Raw genomic sequence first — 19,043 nt, 5'->3', positions numbered from 1 at the left:
AGCAATAATGTTATATTACTCTGGACTGTAGAAGACAAGTGACTGTTGGGGCAAGAGTAGAAGCAGGGAGGCCAGTACAGAGTCCATTGTAATTACTCAGGCAAACATGATCTCGACAGTATCAGTAGAGGGGGTAAGTAGTTGGATTCAGGACACACTTTAAAGGAGACCCAATGGTGGACTGGCTAAAGAATAGGAAAGAAGGTAAAGCTTCAACGATGTCAGGTCAGTGGTCCCCTGTGAACTTGGCTTCTGATATTAATGCCCATACGCAGTTCCTTTCTTTTGAATCTGGGTTGTACCACATGACTGGATATAGGTGATAAATGTGGCAAAAGTGACGCTGGGCCAGTCTGGACCCAAACCTCATGAAGAACTAGCAAGAGATTTTTGTGCTCTTGAAATACTTGTGTTACTGCTTATCAGGGAGGCAGCAGAGACAGATCACAAAAAGACCCTGAGCCTGAATGGAGAAAGATTACTCATATGCTAGCTGGGCCCAGCCTCCAAATTACTCCCCAGCTAAACACAGCACAGCAGGAGCAGCAGGAAACCCACAGAGGGAAGCCAAGCCCAGTTACAGAACTGGGAACAAGTAGTTTTAAACCTCTAAAGTTTAAGGTGACTTATTCAGCAGTGGGAATGTGAAACAGATGACTCCCAAGAGTTCTAGCCTGAGTACTTACAAGAATAGCATTAATCAAATAGGAGGACATGGTTAACAGGTTTTTCAGAAAGAACTTAAAATCTTACCACTTCTCCATGAAAAAAAAAAAAAAACCTTTTTCTCCCTCCAAGTTTTTTCTTAAGTAGTCCTCTATATCTTAAGTACTGCTAGATTCTTTTCCAAGGTCTAGAAGGACTAATTCAGGAATTACTCTTTGGCTCACCAATGTAACAGCAGTAGTTAGAGGGGTTATTTCAGTTTTTTTTCTTTCCAGCTTCTGGAATTGTCAACAACCAGAGAAACCCTATGGCAGCTCGCAGCAGAGAAATCCTCACCCAGTTTCCCTGGCTTTGCCCACTGTAGTTTTAGGGCTTTGGTAACAGTATCACGTAAAGAAGAAATCTCAGTGCTCACACTCCTTCCATGCTTTCCACAACTGGTCATGGTGAACCACCTAGGGCTTGGCTGATGATTCTCTGGAAGCTGAGCAGGCTCCTTGGAGAGAAGCCCTGGCCAGTGTTGGATTTAATCCTTCCTGTGGACAGCAGCTTGTGGGAGAGGAACAAACCGCCTGATCAGTTTGATCAGCTAGGAGTCTCCAATCATAGACATCTGGGCTAGTACCTTGCAGATCTGAACCCAAATTGTGTTGTGTGAAAGGAAATATACTTCTTAGGAATTCTTAATGTCCCAAAACAAATATGAATTTAAAAGGATTACTTTTACATTGCCAATCTCTCATTCACTCCTGTCAATACTGCATGACATCCACCCAATCATATCCCTTTTCCCTGGCTAATGGGCTTCTAGGAAAGGCTTAGAATACACACATGGGTTCATTTCTTCAGACTCAGCCTTCCCTTGGGCCAGTGTTCCTGGGAAAGAGGATCAGCTTTCACCTAGATTGCCTTTGCAGGTCCTCCACATGAGAATAACCACAACTCTTTTTTTTTTTTTTTGGTGTTTTTGTTGTTCAAGGAAAGGTCTCCCTATGCAATCTAGGCTGGCCTCAAACTCACGATTTCACAGTCCTCTTGCCTCAGCCTCCCAAGTCCTGGTTGCTAGGATTATAGGCATGCACCCAGCTTGAGACATGGGATCTCAAAATGAATATCTCATGAGGTTGCTACTGCACGGTCATCATGGAGAAGACACGTTCACGGCATAGTACACTGGCAACCACTGTTTGGGCTCTGAAAACACTAAAGCACCTTTGGGTTAACTTTCTTCCAACTGCTGTTAATATAATTCTAGGTCATTTCCTCTAAGACACTCATCAATCCTTGAGGAAGTTCTTGATGAGCTGCTCTTCAGAGACCATGTAGCCATCATCTTCTTTAAAGTATTCACTTGTGAATTAGGCATGACAGCACATGCTATTAATCCCAGCACTTGGGAGAAAGAGGCCGGCAGAACTCTACAAGTTCAAGGCCAGCCTGGTCTACAAAGTGAGTTCTAGGCCAGCTGGTACTACAGGGAGACCCTGTCTCAGAAAGACGCCCCCCCCATCCCCCCAAAAAACCCAAACAAACAAACAAAAAACTCCTATTCATTTGTCTGGAGCAGTACGGGGTCTGCCAAGTGACTTAGTTGCAGATTTCTTACACTTTCATGGCACATCAGGGGTTACTTCTAGGAAGTGCCGATTTTCTGCCACCTTTGGCTTACTGTGTATAGGGACAAGGCAGAATTCCATGCTTCCCAGAGATTTCCTCCAGCACCTTTACCTGTCTGGGGCACACAGTCCAGAGACAATGACAATAGTGTCTGTGGAACATCTGCAAATTGGCTGTCAATGGCTTAGATATTAGCATGGTCCTTGGTGTACACACTGTTGTCCTAGAAAAAGGATATTGACTGAAATGTTCAGTATTATCATAGATGTCTCCAGAAGTTTATAAAAATACCTGTATTCTTATATTGTCTAACATTAGTCGGAACCAACATGGTATGGGGAGGAAGTAAATGAGATAGTATACAATATCTTTATACAATATTCTTTTTTGGTCTTTTTGAGACAGGGTCTCCCTGTAGCCCCAGCTGTCCTGGAACTCACTATGTAGACCAGGCTGGCCTTGAACTCACAGAGCTCCACCCGCCTCTGCCTCCCAGTGCTGGGACTAAAGGCGTGTACTACCATACCAGGTAACACAATATTCTTAAACCTAGAAGTTACATACTCCCATTAATTCAAGAATAATCCTAGCATCTTCCCTTGTTTTCACCAATTCCCTTCTTTCCCTTCATCCAGTGAGTCAAAACAAAAGAACCCTGCTTATCTGCAAGTACCTGGCATATAGGATGTGAGAAAACCAGGAATCAGGTAGAAAGGGGTTATAAGCAGTCCAAAGAGATGGACTCCTACTTATAAACCAGAATTCATTCATTCCCTTTGCTCACAGACAATCACTGAAGATTAACATCTGGGACTTATCTATATATCATGTATATACAATTCCAATAGCATACCAGCATATACTTCAGTTCAAATCCACATTAAGTAGAGATCAAAAGATGAGAAAGGATCAGCCACAGGCACACCCACAGAGGATGAGGGTTAAGTGGCAGAGCTGACAGGAAAGGATGACAAAGTCAAGGTCATATGGTCACCATTGTCCTGGACAGCACAGGGGCACCAACTGCCCAAGGCGACCTCATAGCCTGGCTCTTCACCGAGCCCTGGATGTCCCATTTCTAAACCCAGAGAAGGTGCACAGTGATGGCCTTGAGGAGTCTAGACCAGTTTTGATTATAACAAGAGAGCCAAACATCTAACTCTCAGCTCTTAAAAAAAAAAAAAACAACAAAAAACACAGGAATACAGGCAAATAGTCAAGGTTACCACATTTCCACGTTAAAAGTGGTCCTCCTAAAGTTCAGTTTCAGAATCTGGGTGATACAGGCTAAATGAAGAATAAAGTTATTTTCTTATTTCTTTCTACCTTTCCTACTTTTTGTAAACTGAAGTTGATTTATGTCTGCTGATACTTTTTTGGGTTTAGTATCTGAAATTGAACATCTGATTGTATAATGAAGGAATTTATATATATGATACAGTTTTGGCTCCACAATTCCACATGACAATCATCCACTAATCAAACTCCACTCTATGTCTTCAAAAGAAGTATTTAGAATACTAGAGAATAAAGTCTGGACAAACTTGGAGGAGTGGTACTCTTTACACTGACCAGTTTTTAAACTCTTCATAAAAAGGGTCTCTAACAAACTCAGACTTTTTGAATGGAATAAGTCGAGAGGAGATGAAAGAAATGGTATTCCTGGTGAAATAGGTCAGATAATTTTCAGACTCCAAAGTGTCCTGATAGTTTTATGTGATCCAGTCCAGCTCCTGAAAAAAATCCTGCCAACAGGTAACAGGTCTTTGAAAGCGTTTGAAGCCAAAGGCTCCCCACCAGCCAGCCCATCTCTTACTAAGTTCTCAGCCTCATTAAGAATGAGAAACAGATACCCCGGCACCAACCTGTCTAGGAGAACACAGCGAGACAAATGTAATTGCCTGTACAAGGAATATAAATCAGCAACTCTCAAATCATTCATATTTACACTCACTCCATTTTGGTTGTCTTTCCTTTATAATTTGGCCATACATCCATGTCAAGTATATAATTTCATCTGAGGCTTTATCAGTTACCGCCCAGAGCCATGATTATATGGTGCAGGGAAACTTCCTCCCCCTGAGTGAGTCTATCTTTAGTATCTTCTTGATAACCACTTCTTACATAAAAAATCAAAAGGAAAGTCTTGGTTTTCTTATGTGGCTCCAGAATCCCTAAATATAATGTTTAGAAGCAATTTATCAACTGCCACCATTGAGCTTCCAGCTGCAGCTACAACTGTTCAAAGCGAAGTGTTCCTATTCATTCCCTTGTTATTTTTATGAAGTTGCAAAGGAACTTCCAGGAGCTTCTTTACTGAGAATTCAATAACACTAAGTTCGACTCTATCTTCCTGATTATAGCTTCATGGAGAAAGGGCAGCAGGATGGATACTGGTATAATTCTGGAAGAAGCAATGTTTTACAAAGAAAATAAAATACAGGTCTCCAATCTAGGGCTCAAAAGATAGACTGAGAAAAGGAGCCACACACTATACCCAGTAATATGCTTCTTTTATTTTTGTACCTTTATCTTAAAAATATATTTAAACAAGAAACAAAGATAATATTGAATTTTCCCATAAAATTTGTTTTCTTATTTACAGTGTTACATTGTAAATAACATTCCATTATACACAAATTAAGACTGTGCATTACTGAACATTCTCTTTACATATTCTTTCATAATTTAGTACATACAGCTCAAAGCTATGCAATATTTAAGCTTAGAAAAGCTGAAGAAAAAAGTACAAACTTTATCAATAAGATTATTTTGAAAGGTTTTGACCTTAATTCTCTGCTAGACTGTTTCACTGAAACCATTCTCTGTTACAAGGAAAAATGCCCCAGATGAGGATGAGAACAACAGTTTAAGTTACCATACCATCCACTTAAACTGACTGACAATAAAAACACCATATTACTATTCACTGCACAATCACGGTCAAGTCATTTAAAGAGCAGATTCACTCTTCAGTTCTGGTGAACACAAGTTGATACCATTTATGAAATAAAAGCTTCCCGCAACTTTAGGATTTACTTGTAAACAGTTAATGCACACATTTTGCAAAGACGATTTGATATTCCCAGTCATAAGTTACATGTGAGGAGATTCTATCCCATCAGGGAGAAGCAAGCACACATACCGCACACCCACACACACCCACACATGTTGCTGCTCACCAGCCAAAGGTCCGTCTGATACCCAGCACTAACTATAGCAGCACTTGTGTTCCAAGCGGTGCCTGAGGTTACAATAGGAATTATAAAACAAGGAGAATAAAACACCCAAATTCAGTTAAATATCCAAAAACTCAGGTTCTGAAATGTGTCAGATACTTCACAGTCAGCCTGGAGGGTCAGTTCACTGGGCTCTCCAGGCGGCAAACCCCACCTTCAATTGCAACTGACTGTCCTGCCACAGCACCAGGAGGGAGTCTTGAAATGTGAGTCTGCAGAGAAAGAGAAAGGAGACTGTCAGAGGTGCTGGCAGAGGCCTCCACATCTGGTGAAGCTGAAGCCAACTTTGAAACGTCACGTCACTTTGCTTCTGAGTGTCTACTGACCATGACGATGGGAATGTGAAGGAGCAGCACGTTCTGTCTGTAAATCATTCAGGAAATATTTACTGGGCATCTACTACATGCATGTACACAGTACCAGTCCCTAGAGATGCAGGGGTGACCAAGACAGCATGATCCCTGATAGCACAGAGCAGAGTTTAGTCTTCTCAAGAGAAATGGCTTCTTGATGTCAACTATATGGGGTATATTTCAGTTGCCTAAATACAGATAATCTGTATACCTTTTGTCTTCTAAATATTCCAAATAACTGAGAATATTGATTTTATATGCATATCCTTAGTCCTTAAAATATTAAAGTAGCTATAAAAATTCAGATAATTTAATAACTAGAAGTGAGGAATTAAGACAAAAATAAAAGCAAAAATTTAGTAAGCTAAATCCAGGATTGAGGCCAACACAAAAGTAAGGCTAAGGAGATCAAGAGGCTAACTGCTGCTCTACCACTGAGGCTCCTTGTGGCCAAAGAACCTACCAATTGCTCAGGTGGGACATCTGTTCCTGGCACTGTCTCCTGTGGACTGTCATAAACAGGGTACTGAATAGAGATGAGTAAAGAAACCCATTATCATATAGCAGGGATTTGTGGGGGCTGAACATTACAACACCACTCAGAGGAGGCTGAGGCTCAAGGCCAGAGTGAAAGAGAGTAAATGCTGATCCACAGGGGTCAGGAAAATGTCAATGGGAATTCTTCTCTTTGGCCTATTACAGGCATAAATAAATGTCAGGAGTTTCTAAGAAGAACTGAGGGGCTGCATAACCTTAAGCTAATCCTCTCTAATTCTCTTTTTCTAAACTTTCCCTAAGGACTAAACCGTGGTGAGTTAAAGTCCACTGAGTGAGGTGGTTAGTGAAGCTGGTGAGTTGGTCAAGCCTATGGCAAGACTGGCATGCTTTTATGAAACCAAAACTGAAGTAGGCACATGATTTAGATTGAGTAACAAGCTCACTGGTTTGCAGTTTGAGGATGGGCATACTACTCTGAATATAAAACTGGGTAAGCCCAATTAAGAACAGATGACAAGGGGCTGGAGAGATGGCTCAGCGATCGAGAGCACTGACTGCTCTTGCAGAGGACCTAGGTTAGATTCCCAGCACCCACATGGAGGTATCCCAGCACTCAGGAGGCAGAGGCAGGTGGATCTCTGTGAGTTCAAGGCCAACCTGGTCTACATGGTGAGTTCCAGGCCAGCTGGGGCTACAGGGAGACCCTGTCTCAAAAAGACCAAAAGAAAAAAAAAAAAAGAACAGCTGACAATAGCAATCTGGAAAATTCTGAAGAACTGGAAACATTCTTTGGGTGCTTAACTTTTGTACGTGCAGGTCAGGAAGCAAACTGTCGTGTCCAGGGTAAGGCCAGTTCACCTCTGGTGTGTGAAGCTAGTCAGGGCAGGTTTCTTAGATCCAGTATCCCTAAGTTTACCGCCTAGACTCAGGCCTCTGGGAGCTATTTCCAGAATCTGGGAATCACCATCATGTCTGATAGCCAAGCTTTGTCACACCATATACCTAACAAGTTCACAGTAAGACAAACTTCTGGATCTTTTGTTTTTTATTATGCTTCCTTCATCTAGAAAGAAGAGTCAGGAGAGAAAGGCTTTGTCTTTGCTACTCTGTGACCCTTACCCCATTGGGCACAAAAAGCTCAAATCTCCTAATTCTCAAAGTTCAGCATTTATGAGAACATTTTCAACTCTCTCAATAACATGAGGTTAAAATTTTGCCTCCCGGGGCTAGAGACTCGATGGCTCAGCAGTTAAGGGCACTGTCTGTTCTTGCATGGGACCCAGGTTTGATTCCCAGAACCCACACGGCGGCTAACTCCAGTTCCAGGGGATCGACACCCTCTTCTAATTTCTGAAGGCATTGCATGACATGGACACACACACATGCAGGCAATATACTCATACACATAAAAAGTAATAAAAAAAATTTTGCCTCCAGACATCATCCATCAATTTTTTTAAGGTCTTCCTAAACAACAACAACAAAAAAGATCCTGAAACAGTAGAAGAGCCTCAGTGAATTCACCCCTAATGCCACTCTCTGGTCATGAACACAGACATGAAGCCATGACAGGAATTAGGCATAAAGCAGAAGTACGATGGAAGACATGGCAGTAGGCTTTCAAAAAACTAAAGACATAATTACCATATGATCAACAACTCCACTTCTGAGTATGTCACCCACCAAGTGAAAGGAGTAACTCAGATATCTATACACCAACTGTGTACAAATTTACAGTGTTTATAGCAGCATTATTCACAATAGCCTTAAGATGGAAGCAACCTAAATGGATGAACAAAATGTGGAATGTACACATGATGGAATATTACTAATCCTTAATAAAGCAGAAAATTCTGACACATGTTCTAACACTAATGAACCTTGAAGGCATTATGCTAAGTAAAATAAGCTAGATACAAAAGGATAAAAATAGTAAGGTTCTACTTATATATGGCACCTAACAGTCAAATGTATAACTACGGAAAGTTCAAATAGTGGTTATCAGGAGCTTAGAGGAGAAGGGAATGGAGGGTTTCGATGTAAATGGCATAGACTTTGAGAAGATGAAAATTTTCTGAGATGGATGTACTGTCAAATGCATAATAATGTGAATATATTCAGTGAATGCACTTCAAATTGATTTAAATGATCAACTCTGTTTTACCCCACAACCTACTCCCCCAATCTCTCTCTCTCTCTCTCTCTCTCTCTCTCTCTCACACACACACACACACACACACACACACACAGAGCAGAAATGAAGTTCCCTAGTTGGTCCAGAATTGGTGTCCACAATGTAATAGCAAGGAATCAATCTAAAATGCAGCTCTCTATTGGAGAAACATCACCACCACTACGTCTACTCACAAACAGATTGGAATTTCCCAAGCAGGTTAGTTCAAATACAGGTTTACAGGAAATCTGTCTTCAGACTTCCCAGACAATTACACAAAACCCAAAGGGATTTCTCAAGTGTCCTGGTGGCTCAGACACCAAGGCCAAAGAGAATAAATTAACTGTTAAGATTAAAGAGTGACAATATTTCCAAGCAGATAGCCTACAAATTGACCAAGGGATGTTAAGTCTTAAAGGAACAATTTCCTGATGACCAAGAAAGAGATCCAGAGCTGGAAGGAGGAAACTCCTGGTGTATGAACTGGGCAACTTGTTGGAATCCCCCGAAACTCACAAAAACATACATGGCCAATCTAGAGTTCCCTTTAACACTACCACCCCACCCTAAGTTTATGATAGTAGAACAACCTGCGTTAAACCACAAAGTGCTTTACCCATCAACATGATGTCTGACTCATCAGAAAATAAGTGATTTTGGTCTGAAAAAAGGCTAAGCCTATATTTACTTGAAGCTTTCTGTGTAGATGTCCATGGGGTATCAAGTCATATAAGCAGCGAGAGCTGATATATTACATCAGCTGTTATATGAGTTTATTTTCAAATTTTTCTTTACAGAAGTAGGTCTGAACCTCTCCTGGGTCCCCCAAATAGACCACTTTCTACAATAAGTATGGTAAAAAACAAAAATCTGCATAAAAGCTGACTGTGGTGGCACTTTCCTGTGATCCCAGCATTTGGGAGGTTGAGGCAAGAAGAACACATAGTAGATGCCAGCCTGGGCTACACAGCAACTCTATTTCAAATAAACAAACAAATATACATGGGTAAAACCCTAGGTTCAGTTCACAGCACCTAAAATATAAAAATTAATTAAACAACAATAGAATTGTGTGTGTGTGTGTGTGTGTGAGAGAGAGAGAGAGAGAGAGAGAGAGAGAGATGCATGCATGTGTGTACATGTGTTCAGAGGCCAGAGCTTGATGTTGAATGTCTTCCGCAATCTCCACCTTATTTTTTGAGATGTTCAATGAATCTGGAACTCACAGGTTGGGCAGCTTGGCTGGCCAGCAATCCCCAAGGATCCTCCTATCTCTGCCTCTCCAGGGCTGGAACGCCCAGTCCAGCTTTCTATAGTGCTGGGGATCCAAACTCAGATCGCCATGCTTATGTGGTAAGCACTTTGGCAACTAAGTCATCCCCCAGCACACCACCCTCCAAAAGAATTTTTCTGTTGAGTGTCTAAGGACTGTGTAGAGTCTAAGGTGTGTAGACTCCATAAGCAGAGGGCAAGGTAACTTTGCAGCTATTTAAACAATACAATTTTAATGCAATTTGGAACTAAAAAAGATACATGAAAATGCAGCAGACACATCCATTTGGAGGTCATCTAGTCATAAGCTTTGATCATGTAACTACTGTTATTTAGTATTCTGGCTCTTTGTTAAGGAAAAACCTATTTGATCAGGCCACCAACTCAATCTAGCACCTTTCCTGTCTTCCATGGGGGTCACGGGAGCATTTCTCATCTAGTGGAGTTTTGGTTTTGACTTGTTTTTTAGCTTCTAATCTAACTGAAAGTCAGTTGAAGACAAAACTTGCCTTCCTTATATCTATTCAAGTGCTTGACACAGAAACACACTCTGGAAGCACAGGGTGGGTAAGCGACAAAAATATACTTCTCAGAGCTCTGTTTATGTACACAAAGTATCTTAGTTGTATTAATCAATGTGACCTATCAGTTTACTTAAGAAGCCAATTAAACTAGCTCTTCACAGTAAAGAGTCTTCTTAGATTTTTAAAAAAGTATAGACTAAAATTTTCCAACTGGGCAAAGAGAGAAAACTGTCTAGAGAAGACTGAATACAGACGTCTCAGATGCAAACAGCTCCACTGGTGGAGTACTATGGCTATGCACCTGCAAATGCTCTGCTTTCTTGCTAATTCCCTGAGCAGCAAAGACAGATCCTTGATGTCAGTAATCCTGAAAAACTATGACTTATAAACTCAGCTGACTTCAAAGTCAATACGCTCAGGGATGTAACTCCTTAAAAATCCAAAACATTTCGCTTCAGGATTCCAAAGTGATAATGTTAAAGAGAAAAAAAATTAATTACTTGATATCTCATCTAATGTATGTCTGTATTTCCTATCACTTACACATTTAAAATCTTTTAAGAACTTTAGAGCCTGTTCTTCTGTGGTTTCTAGGAAAACTATAAACACACAATTTAATTATACACACATGGTTTAATTTTAACAGTCTCAAAGCCTTTATTTAGTCATTATATTTTGATCCTTTGTACCTCTATTCCATATACAATCATTTTTCTACTTTTAGACTTGTTTGAGATCCTCCATGAAAGTCAAGTGATGGCCATTAAGTCATTACCCTACTTTGGAGGAGTTAGGAAAAACAGACACAATCCAAAACAATTTCAGAAATATTTTGCTTACTAGTTTTACAATTCTGAAGGCTTGGTTTCCTTTTTTTTTCTTTTAATGTAGAAAAATTGAAGCAAGACATTAAAATCAAAGTGCGGCAGACATTTACAAATAAAACAAAAGACAGTGGGAAAATGCTTGGCAGTGAAGAGACTCACTAAAGAGCATTTCAAAACAAAGTGTAGGTGTACTCATCAACCAGTGGCTAAGCAAGTACATGAAGTACACAGCACACCATGCTCAACTGCAAGGTTAAGTAATCCACATATCATAATGGCTATGCGCATAGAGTGCACAGTCAGAATGCCTTGGATTCCAGGCTATAGAGGTTTTCTTCCTGGAAAACCAGTTATTTTGTAGTCAGGTCTGGTTATATGACTGAAGTCAGGTCAGTGGATTGAGGTGAAATGCATCATCACAGGGCCTGGCAAAGAACTTCCTGTGTTCTAGTCTCTATCACTCTTGATGATCTTGATGTGCATGAGAAGGCAGGTGCCTGGGACCCCATACTACCATTTGGAGGGGAGCCTTCTGCCAATCAGAAACTTCAATTTTGCACTTTATGTGAATAAGAAATATAATTCCATCATTAAAGTAACTGCATTTGGAGACTTGCTTGTTATAGCAGCTTCTTTTATCTTAATACGAAATCAGACCCCTCTAAATTTATTAGCTGTGTGAACACTGCTGGTTACTTGATTTATCAGGTTCCTATACTGATGAGTAAGACAGCACCATTCATTATAAGGTGGATAAGGCTATATGAGACAGTACATACAAAGAAAGCATGTATCAATAATGTCAAATATTATTATTCAAATAAGCACATAACATAGCACAAAACATGCAACACAATTTAAAGATGATTGGACAACCTGGGATTGTGAAATTGTATTTGAAAAGTTTGTTAATTTGCAGAATTAAAATTAGGTATTTTAATAAAAATTAGTTGTGTGCCAAAAAGTAAGGTTGAGGATAACAGACATTTTTAGGTCAGCTGGTGTTTTGCTTCTACTGACAAAATAACTATTACTGAGCATTTACTAACTGTTGAGGGCTTTATATGTACAAATTGAGTGTATAAAAGGCTTAAACAACCAACTTTGGGTGCCTCTGAAAAAAAACAAACTGGGAGAATATTGGCAAATTGCCTTCTAATAACATGGAATACTGTTGGAAAGACAAATAGAGTTACATAAAATAAATAGAAAATGACCATCAAATACAAAAATACAAATTCTGGGGCAAAGAATTCAGACCATAATCTCCAGAGATCTCAAAGTGACAGAGCTAAAGCCAGCAATGCTCCACAGACTCTAGTCTCCATTAATTCTCAGCTGAAATGTCTCCTGCCCTGGTTTCCCTCATTCCTTTTCTCAGTCTACTTGCTTTCTCGCTGGTTCACAACTACAGAGCATACTCCAGCCTCAAGGCCACAAGCTCTTTTCACTTTTCCTTCTAAAAGTGCTGTCAGTATAATCTTCTTGCTCATTTCTGCCAGATCTTTTCTCAAAAGTTACCATCTCTGGAACGTTCATCCAGGCCACCCATCTGACTTTCACTGCTAGTCTTTCTCCTTCAGTATTTCTGTATATTCTTACCATCATCTAATTAATTTACGATTGTTTACTCATCCATTGCCCGTCTCTCCTCCTGAAGCAGAAGCTCCATGAGGATGGGGAGCTTGCTCTACTTGTTCATTGTTTTCCCCTTGGCATTTGAAAGAAACCTGCACACAATAGGAGCTCAGTGTGTATGTCAAGTGGGTGAAGAATTCTTTTAAAAAAAAAGGGGGGGGGAGGAGCATGGAAGGTCAAGACTGACTGACTGATAATTGTAAACCTGGCATTAGGTATCAGGAAATACTTCCTAATTTTTATATTTTGGTGCCTTTGATTATAGTATGTAAAAGCACTATATTTGAAGATGTTCATATAAATTAAATCATCAAGGTGACACTGAAGTTGTAGACCCTCAATAAAAATAAAACCCTACCTATTTTCCAAAACTGATACAAAATAGAGAACTAGCATGACCTGACTTTATCCACCCATTTACTGCACACAGTTTCCCTCCAACAGACCTATCTCTTCTAGAGAACACCAACAGGACAGGCAACCAACATTGTGGTCAAGTAGAGGTGTATGCCATGTGTATCTGTTGAGTTATGTTGCATTAGCAAAATTCTGATAAATTCAACACTATGAGAAACTTGGAGAACACCAAGGTAAACTTGTTTGCATGTTTGTTTTCCCTTTGGAAAGCAGGACTCCAGCCTGGTAAGATGTGGGTATGTTAATAAGGTAAATATGACATCACCATGTGCTTCTCAAGAGATGTATATTCCTTTCCTCTTCCATTTTGTTGTGTCTTGTTTAATTTGCTATATCTTAAAAATTGTTAAGTCCTAAGAATTCTATCCTTTTCAAACAATGAAAGTGCCACATGAACTTTCAAAATAGAGCTTGGAATAATATGTATGTTTTAGAGAATGAAAACAGGTTTAAGTACAAGGTAAGCCTCTCATCTGTATTTACCACTATGTTACTTAGGTAACATGAATTTGGTTCTTTGAGGTTGTTGTGTGAGCTGGCATACCTTGCATCTTTAACATAATCAAATAAAAAAAGAATTAAAAATTTTTTTACTTGTGGGGCAGGGGCTTAACCACAATGCACATGTGGTGGCCAGAGGACAACTTTATGCAGTCAGGTCTCTCCTCCTACCTTTACACAGGTTTTAGGGATGGAACTCATGTGCCAAGCACCTTTATTTACTTAGCCATCTCTACAGCCCCAATATAGTCAGTCCTTACCAGACTCGGTAACAAGTCACTCTCAGTATTCTTTTACTGGCATAAATATGATAGACATTAAACAAGCAACTCCAGAAAGAAGGCTTAGGGAAGCATGTCTGGTTAGCTTTTATTGGCATGCCTCTACTAAAGGCTTTATTTTTTTGTCTTTCTCTTAATGAACTGAATCAGGAGACACTGCCACCCCCATTGGTTTCCTATAAGTTCCTGCCCATCGCTTTAATTAAGAGCTGTCTTTCAAGGAGACACAACTTGTGAATAAGTATATTCTGAGCATTCTTTGTGTGTGGCATTAAATCCTGGAATGTAGTTAACTAAAAATAGTTTGGATTTCAGACCACATGCTGAAAGCAGATGTACTCTACTAGCTGACAGTTTCACATGAGCCTTCTTAATATGGTCTGAAATTATATGTATATTTTACAAAATAAAAACACATTAGCTATAGGCTGAAAGATATAGGTATCCACTTGTTCAGTCTGTGTGATACCATGTGATGCAAAACAAGGACTGGGTGATGATCTCTACAGCACTCTTAGGGTTTTAATATCCTCGGATGCCAACTTTCTTTAGCTTATATACACTGTTAATGAATTTTAAAGGAATGAGTATTTTTTATTCCATCTTTGTTTTAAACTACAAGGAATAAATAGGCTGGAGTAATCTGAAGACATTATTCCCAAGCTCAACCTAACAAATCAGAAATATCAAAAAAATGAGGAATTAATGCCATATGTTAGTAATTTGGCTGTGTGTTGTTCCTACCTCATTTAGAGCATTGATGCCATAAAAGATCCATGAGCAAATGTGGACAAAACACAAAGACAGCATTATGGTAAATTTCACTGTTAGCACTGAAGCAGGGCTACACAGAGGGTAAAAAGTTCTATTGTTCTCACATATAAATATCATGTCCACAGAACCTTAGAATAAGATTAAATTTCATCTGATGAGAACAGTATGTTGTTCTTGTCCCACAGTCGCTCTGCTTTCTTCTTTTACTATGTGTGTTGACACTACACCTCAGTCAGAGGCAACATCACCACAAGAGTTCCCTCCCAAATTTATTTTAAAAACCCCATGAGGCAGCCTACAAAATGTGGCAACCCCTATAGTAATAACTATTAGCCCTCCATTCACAAGGAGATTTATCATGAATATTCACTTTTGCTAAAGGTGATAAAAAGCTCTCAACCATTTAGCAAATACTTACTCTACATTCTCAACAGACAGAGGAATGAAGCACACATGGGCTTTGCTCTGGGCAATTTATCTTTGTAGGATGTAGCAACCAGTTCCTTGTGAAATCTTAATAAAAACAAGTCCCTAGATTTACATAATGCTGTATTTTCCATGGTGTTTTTGTATCACTGAAATCTCAAATATTTCTACTGGTAAAAAGATATATATTATACCTAATTTTTTTCAGGTTAAAAAAAAAAAATGAGCAAGCCAGAATGGTTCTGTGGTTTGCTTATGGTCAGAGAGGAAGTGGGAAAATAGACATGAATGAATGTGTCTGGACTCCAAATTTAGGGCTCTCTACTCCCACTATGCCTCAGCCCAAAGGATTCTAAATCTAACTCTGTTGGAAACACACCTTTCACTGCAGTGGCTTATGATGAAGCAGTTTTTCAGCGTGAAACAGGGCCTCCTTAGAAAAGCTACTGCCACGACTTTTAACAACCAAGCTTAGAATAACTCTGAGACTCAAAGAACTAGGTGTGAGCTGCTGACAGACTGGATACACCCAGTTCTCTGGATGCAGTATTCTTACAGATTTTCTTCTTCATCTTTTTGGGTTTTTTGTTTTGTTTTGTTTTGTTTTGTTTTCTGCTTTGTTTCATTGGTTTTGTTTTGGCTTTTCTTTTTTTTAAAAAAAGAAGGATCTTCCAATAGTCACAGCTGGCCTGGAACTTGCTTTGTAGACTAGGCTGGCCTTGATCTCACAGAGACCTGCCTGCCTCTGCCTCCTGGGTGTTGGGATTAAAGACGTGTGGTACCACACCTGGCTTTGTTTTCTTTTATAAATACTTTGATTATTTGAGCATTTCATATTGTGTATTTTGATCATATTCAGACTCCCTCCCCATCTCTGCCCCACCTTACTACTAACCCCCCCCCAAACTTCATGTCCTTTATTATTTTTTAAGGCCTATCCAGTCTAATTTGTGTTCCTCAAATGCTCTTGGGCATGGTTTTATCCACTGGAGTCTGGTAAACCTACCTGGCATCAAACCCTTAAAGAAAACAGACTCTCTAGCTCTCCAACTAGCTATCAATGGCCAACAGATCCTTAGCTAGGGCAGGGGCTTCCTACTCATTTTCCTGATCCATGCTGGAATTTTTTCTGGCTTGACCAGTTCTTGTGTATGCTATCACAAGTGCTATGGGTTCATGTGTACAACTGTACTGTTGTATCTTGAAAACATGGTTTCCTTGTATTCAGCCACCACCTCTGCCTCTTATAATCTTTCTGCCCTCTCTTCCACAATGTTTCTTTTACAGTCTTCCCTCAGACTTGGGACTTCCATAGCCATAGTACAAAGCCCGTCCCTGGCTCTCTTAGATGAGATATACAATAATATATATCAGTAGGCTTATTATACAGACTATGAAGAAATACTGCCTGACACCATGTTGATGATAAGTAATGTGACTACACAGATGTTTTATGTTTTACTCTGATTTACAGAAAAAATTATTAGACTTATTTATTGTGGGTGTGTGAGTGTACATGCCACAGCATGGATATGGAGGCCAGAGGACAACTCAGGTCCTAAGACTTGGTGGCAAGTGCCTTTACCTAAGTTACTTTGCCAGGCCTAAGAGAAATGCATTTTAAATGAACCATTAAATTTTTTTTATTTAAACTATTTTATTATTTTTATGTGTATGAGTGTATTGCCTGCATGTATGTGAGTGGACCCGTGTCATGCAATGCTCCGGAGGTCAGGAGAGGGCTTCAGATTCCCCTGGAACTGGAGCTAAGGATAGTTCATAGTCACCATGTGGGTGCTGGGAATCAAACTTGGGTCCTCTGCAAGAGCAGTCAATGCTCTTAACCACTGAGCCATCTCTCTAGCTATAAACTATTAAATTCTAAAAGATCAGTATATGACATTCCATGCATTATGCACAATCACAGTTGCATGAAAACAAATCATAGTTACACAGTCTTAATTGTAGTGAGTGTTGAGCAGTTCTCTGTATTCCAGGATTCACTCAGGATCAGGACTGGATTATTTTTTCCTCTCTTCTCATTTTCTGTTATTTTTTAAAATTATGTGGAAGAGTGATTTAGTGTTAAATGTAGCAACAAAAATCATAATTAAGGAGCTAGAGAGACAGTTCAGTAGCTAAGCTCTGGCTGCTCTTGCAGAGGACCCAAGTTTGAATCCCAGCACCCACATGGTAGTTAACAACTGTCCGTAGCTCCAGTTCCAGGGGACCTGACATCCTCTTCTGTCCTCCATGGGCACTGCAAGACACAGGTGCACTTATATACATGCAGGTAATACATTCATACACACAAAATAAATCATAATTAACTAGTCTATGTCCTTTTCTTACTTTCTTTACTACTGTAGATTCATTTGAGGATGTCCTCACTCTACCCCCTAATACGGAGAGAGGGAGAGAGGGAGGGAAGGAGGAAGGGAGGGACGGAAGGGAGGGAAGGAGGGAAGGGAGGGGAAAAGGAAGGGAGGAGACACACAGAATTAACATCTCAGGCACTTCTGTGGGGAACAGGAGGTGCAGAGAAGAGAGCTGAGGTACAAATGAGCCCACCCCTGCACAGATACTGGAGGTTTTTCCTGGGTTTTCAAGGGAGATTCTGGCCCATTATTTCCCTAGTAAAGGCAGCAACCCTGAATTCTGTTCTTGAATAACCTGTGGGGAAGTTTCAGTATCTCGAAACTTTCTAGTAGGTAAAAGCTCAAAATGTCAGTTACAGTCCTCTGGTTGGTAGGTTGCCAGATAACAGATTTTGTTATAGCTTGAAAAGAGCTATTCGAATTTGAAAACAAATGAAAGGCTAATGTTTAGACTACCATAAGGAGTGAAACTATTATTTGTATATAGAATATTTCCTGAGAATCTCAATCTGTCAGTGAAGAATTTGAGCAGATAAAACTAAAAATCACCAATAAACTCTTTGAAGAAAAGTCCTTATGAAATCATCCACTTCTGACTCTGTTGTTATTTTTGCTTATGTATGTGTGTGTTTATGTATGTGTGTGTTATGTAGACCAGGCTGGCCCAGAACTTATGACCCTCCTGTGTTTGCCTCTAGAGTGCTGGGATTACAGGCATGTGCTATCATACCCTGCATACTTCCTGACTTAATGACCAGACTCTGGTAACTATGAGGAAGCAGAGACCTAGACAACATTTCCAAAGTTGGTTCTGCTGGACCCCTGGAATCATTCTCTGAAAAATGGCATGAGCAAATGCCAAGGAAATCCTTCACACTTGCTGGTGACTCCCTCCACTCTTCTTAGAGATAGTCAGGCACATAGACACAAAAGTATTCACACACTTACAATTAATAAATCTGTGCAACTCTAAGTTAGTTCACCCCAAGTGTCAAGGGATATCAGCTACACCTGAAATGGACATAGACTGTCCTTTTTTATTTTATTCCAGTCCAAAACGGAACCTCAGTTTCTTTTGCTGATTCTGCCTCACCTCTTCAATCATAAAATGTCAGTGTTTTACTTCCATTCATTTTGTAGAAAATATCAATAAAGTATTTGCTTATGTCATGAAGTGAAATATATGGGTGGACTGGAAGAAGAGGTAATAATAATTTTTCTATATCTACCTCCCCGTTAATTACTACTGTTTTTTTTTAAATTTTTTTAAATTTAATAGCCACATGATTAGAAAAAGCATTTCATTACAGCTTTAACATATTCAGTAACACATTCCAGAGCAAGGATACATCTCTTTCAAAAGTGGCTGTAAATTTTTAGGTTCACAGTTGAAACAATATAGTTATACAATACAGAACTCTGTATAAACCCTGTAAGACATAAAATTGAATGAGTTTTT

General features: G+C 39.7%; 1 protein-coding gene across 10 annotated transcripts in view; it reads right to left on the bottom strand.

Moving 5' to 3' along the window:
• Tasp1 (taspase 1) overlaps nt 1-19,043 on the bottom strand; it is a gene marked incomplete at its 5' end in the record, with an annotated part of 441,173 nt that overhangs the window by 136,900 nt on the left and 285,230 nt on the right. For 4 of the 10 annotated variants that reach the window (XM_017796642.2, XM_029560667.1, XM_029560669.1 and 1 more), the window contains 1 exon segment: nt 4,786-5,734. In XM_017796642.2, coding sequence (XP_017652131.1) covers nt 5,642-5,734 — 93 coding nt within the window. In that variant the 3' untranslated portion in view covers nt 4,786-5,641. 10 annotated transcript variants of the gene reach the window in all.

The sequence above is a fragment of the Nannospalax galili genome, unplaced genomic scaffold (assembly GCF_000622305.1).
Source record: "Nannospalax galili isolate Female #2095 unplaced genomic scaffold, S.galili_v1.0 scaffold151, whole genome shotgun sequence".
In the NCBI taxonomy this organism is placed as follows: domain Eukaryota; kingdom Metazoa; phylum Chordata; class Mammalia; order Rodentia; family Spalacidae; genus Nannospalax; species Nannospalax galili.
Note: the sequence above shows the minus strand (reverse complement) of the source record. Positions and strands in the feature narration are given on the sequence as shown.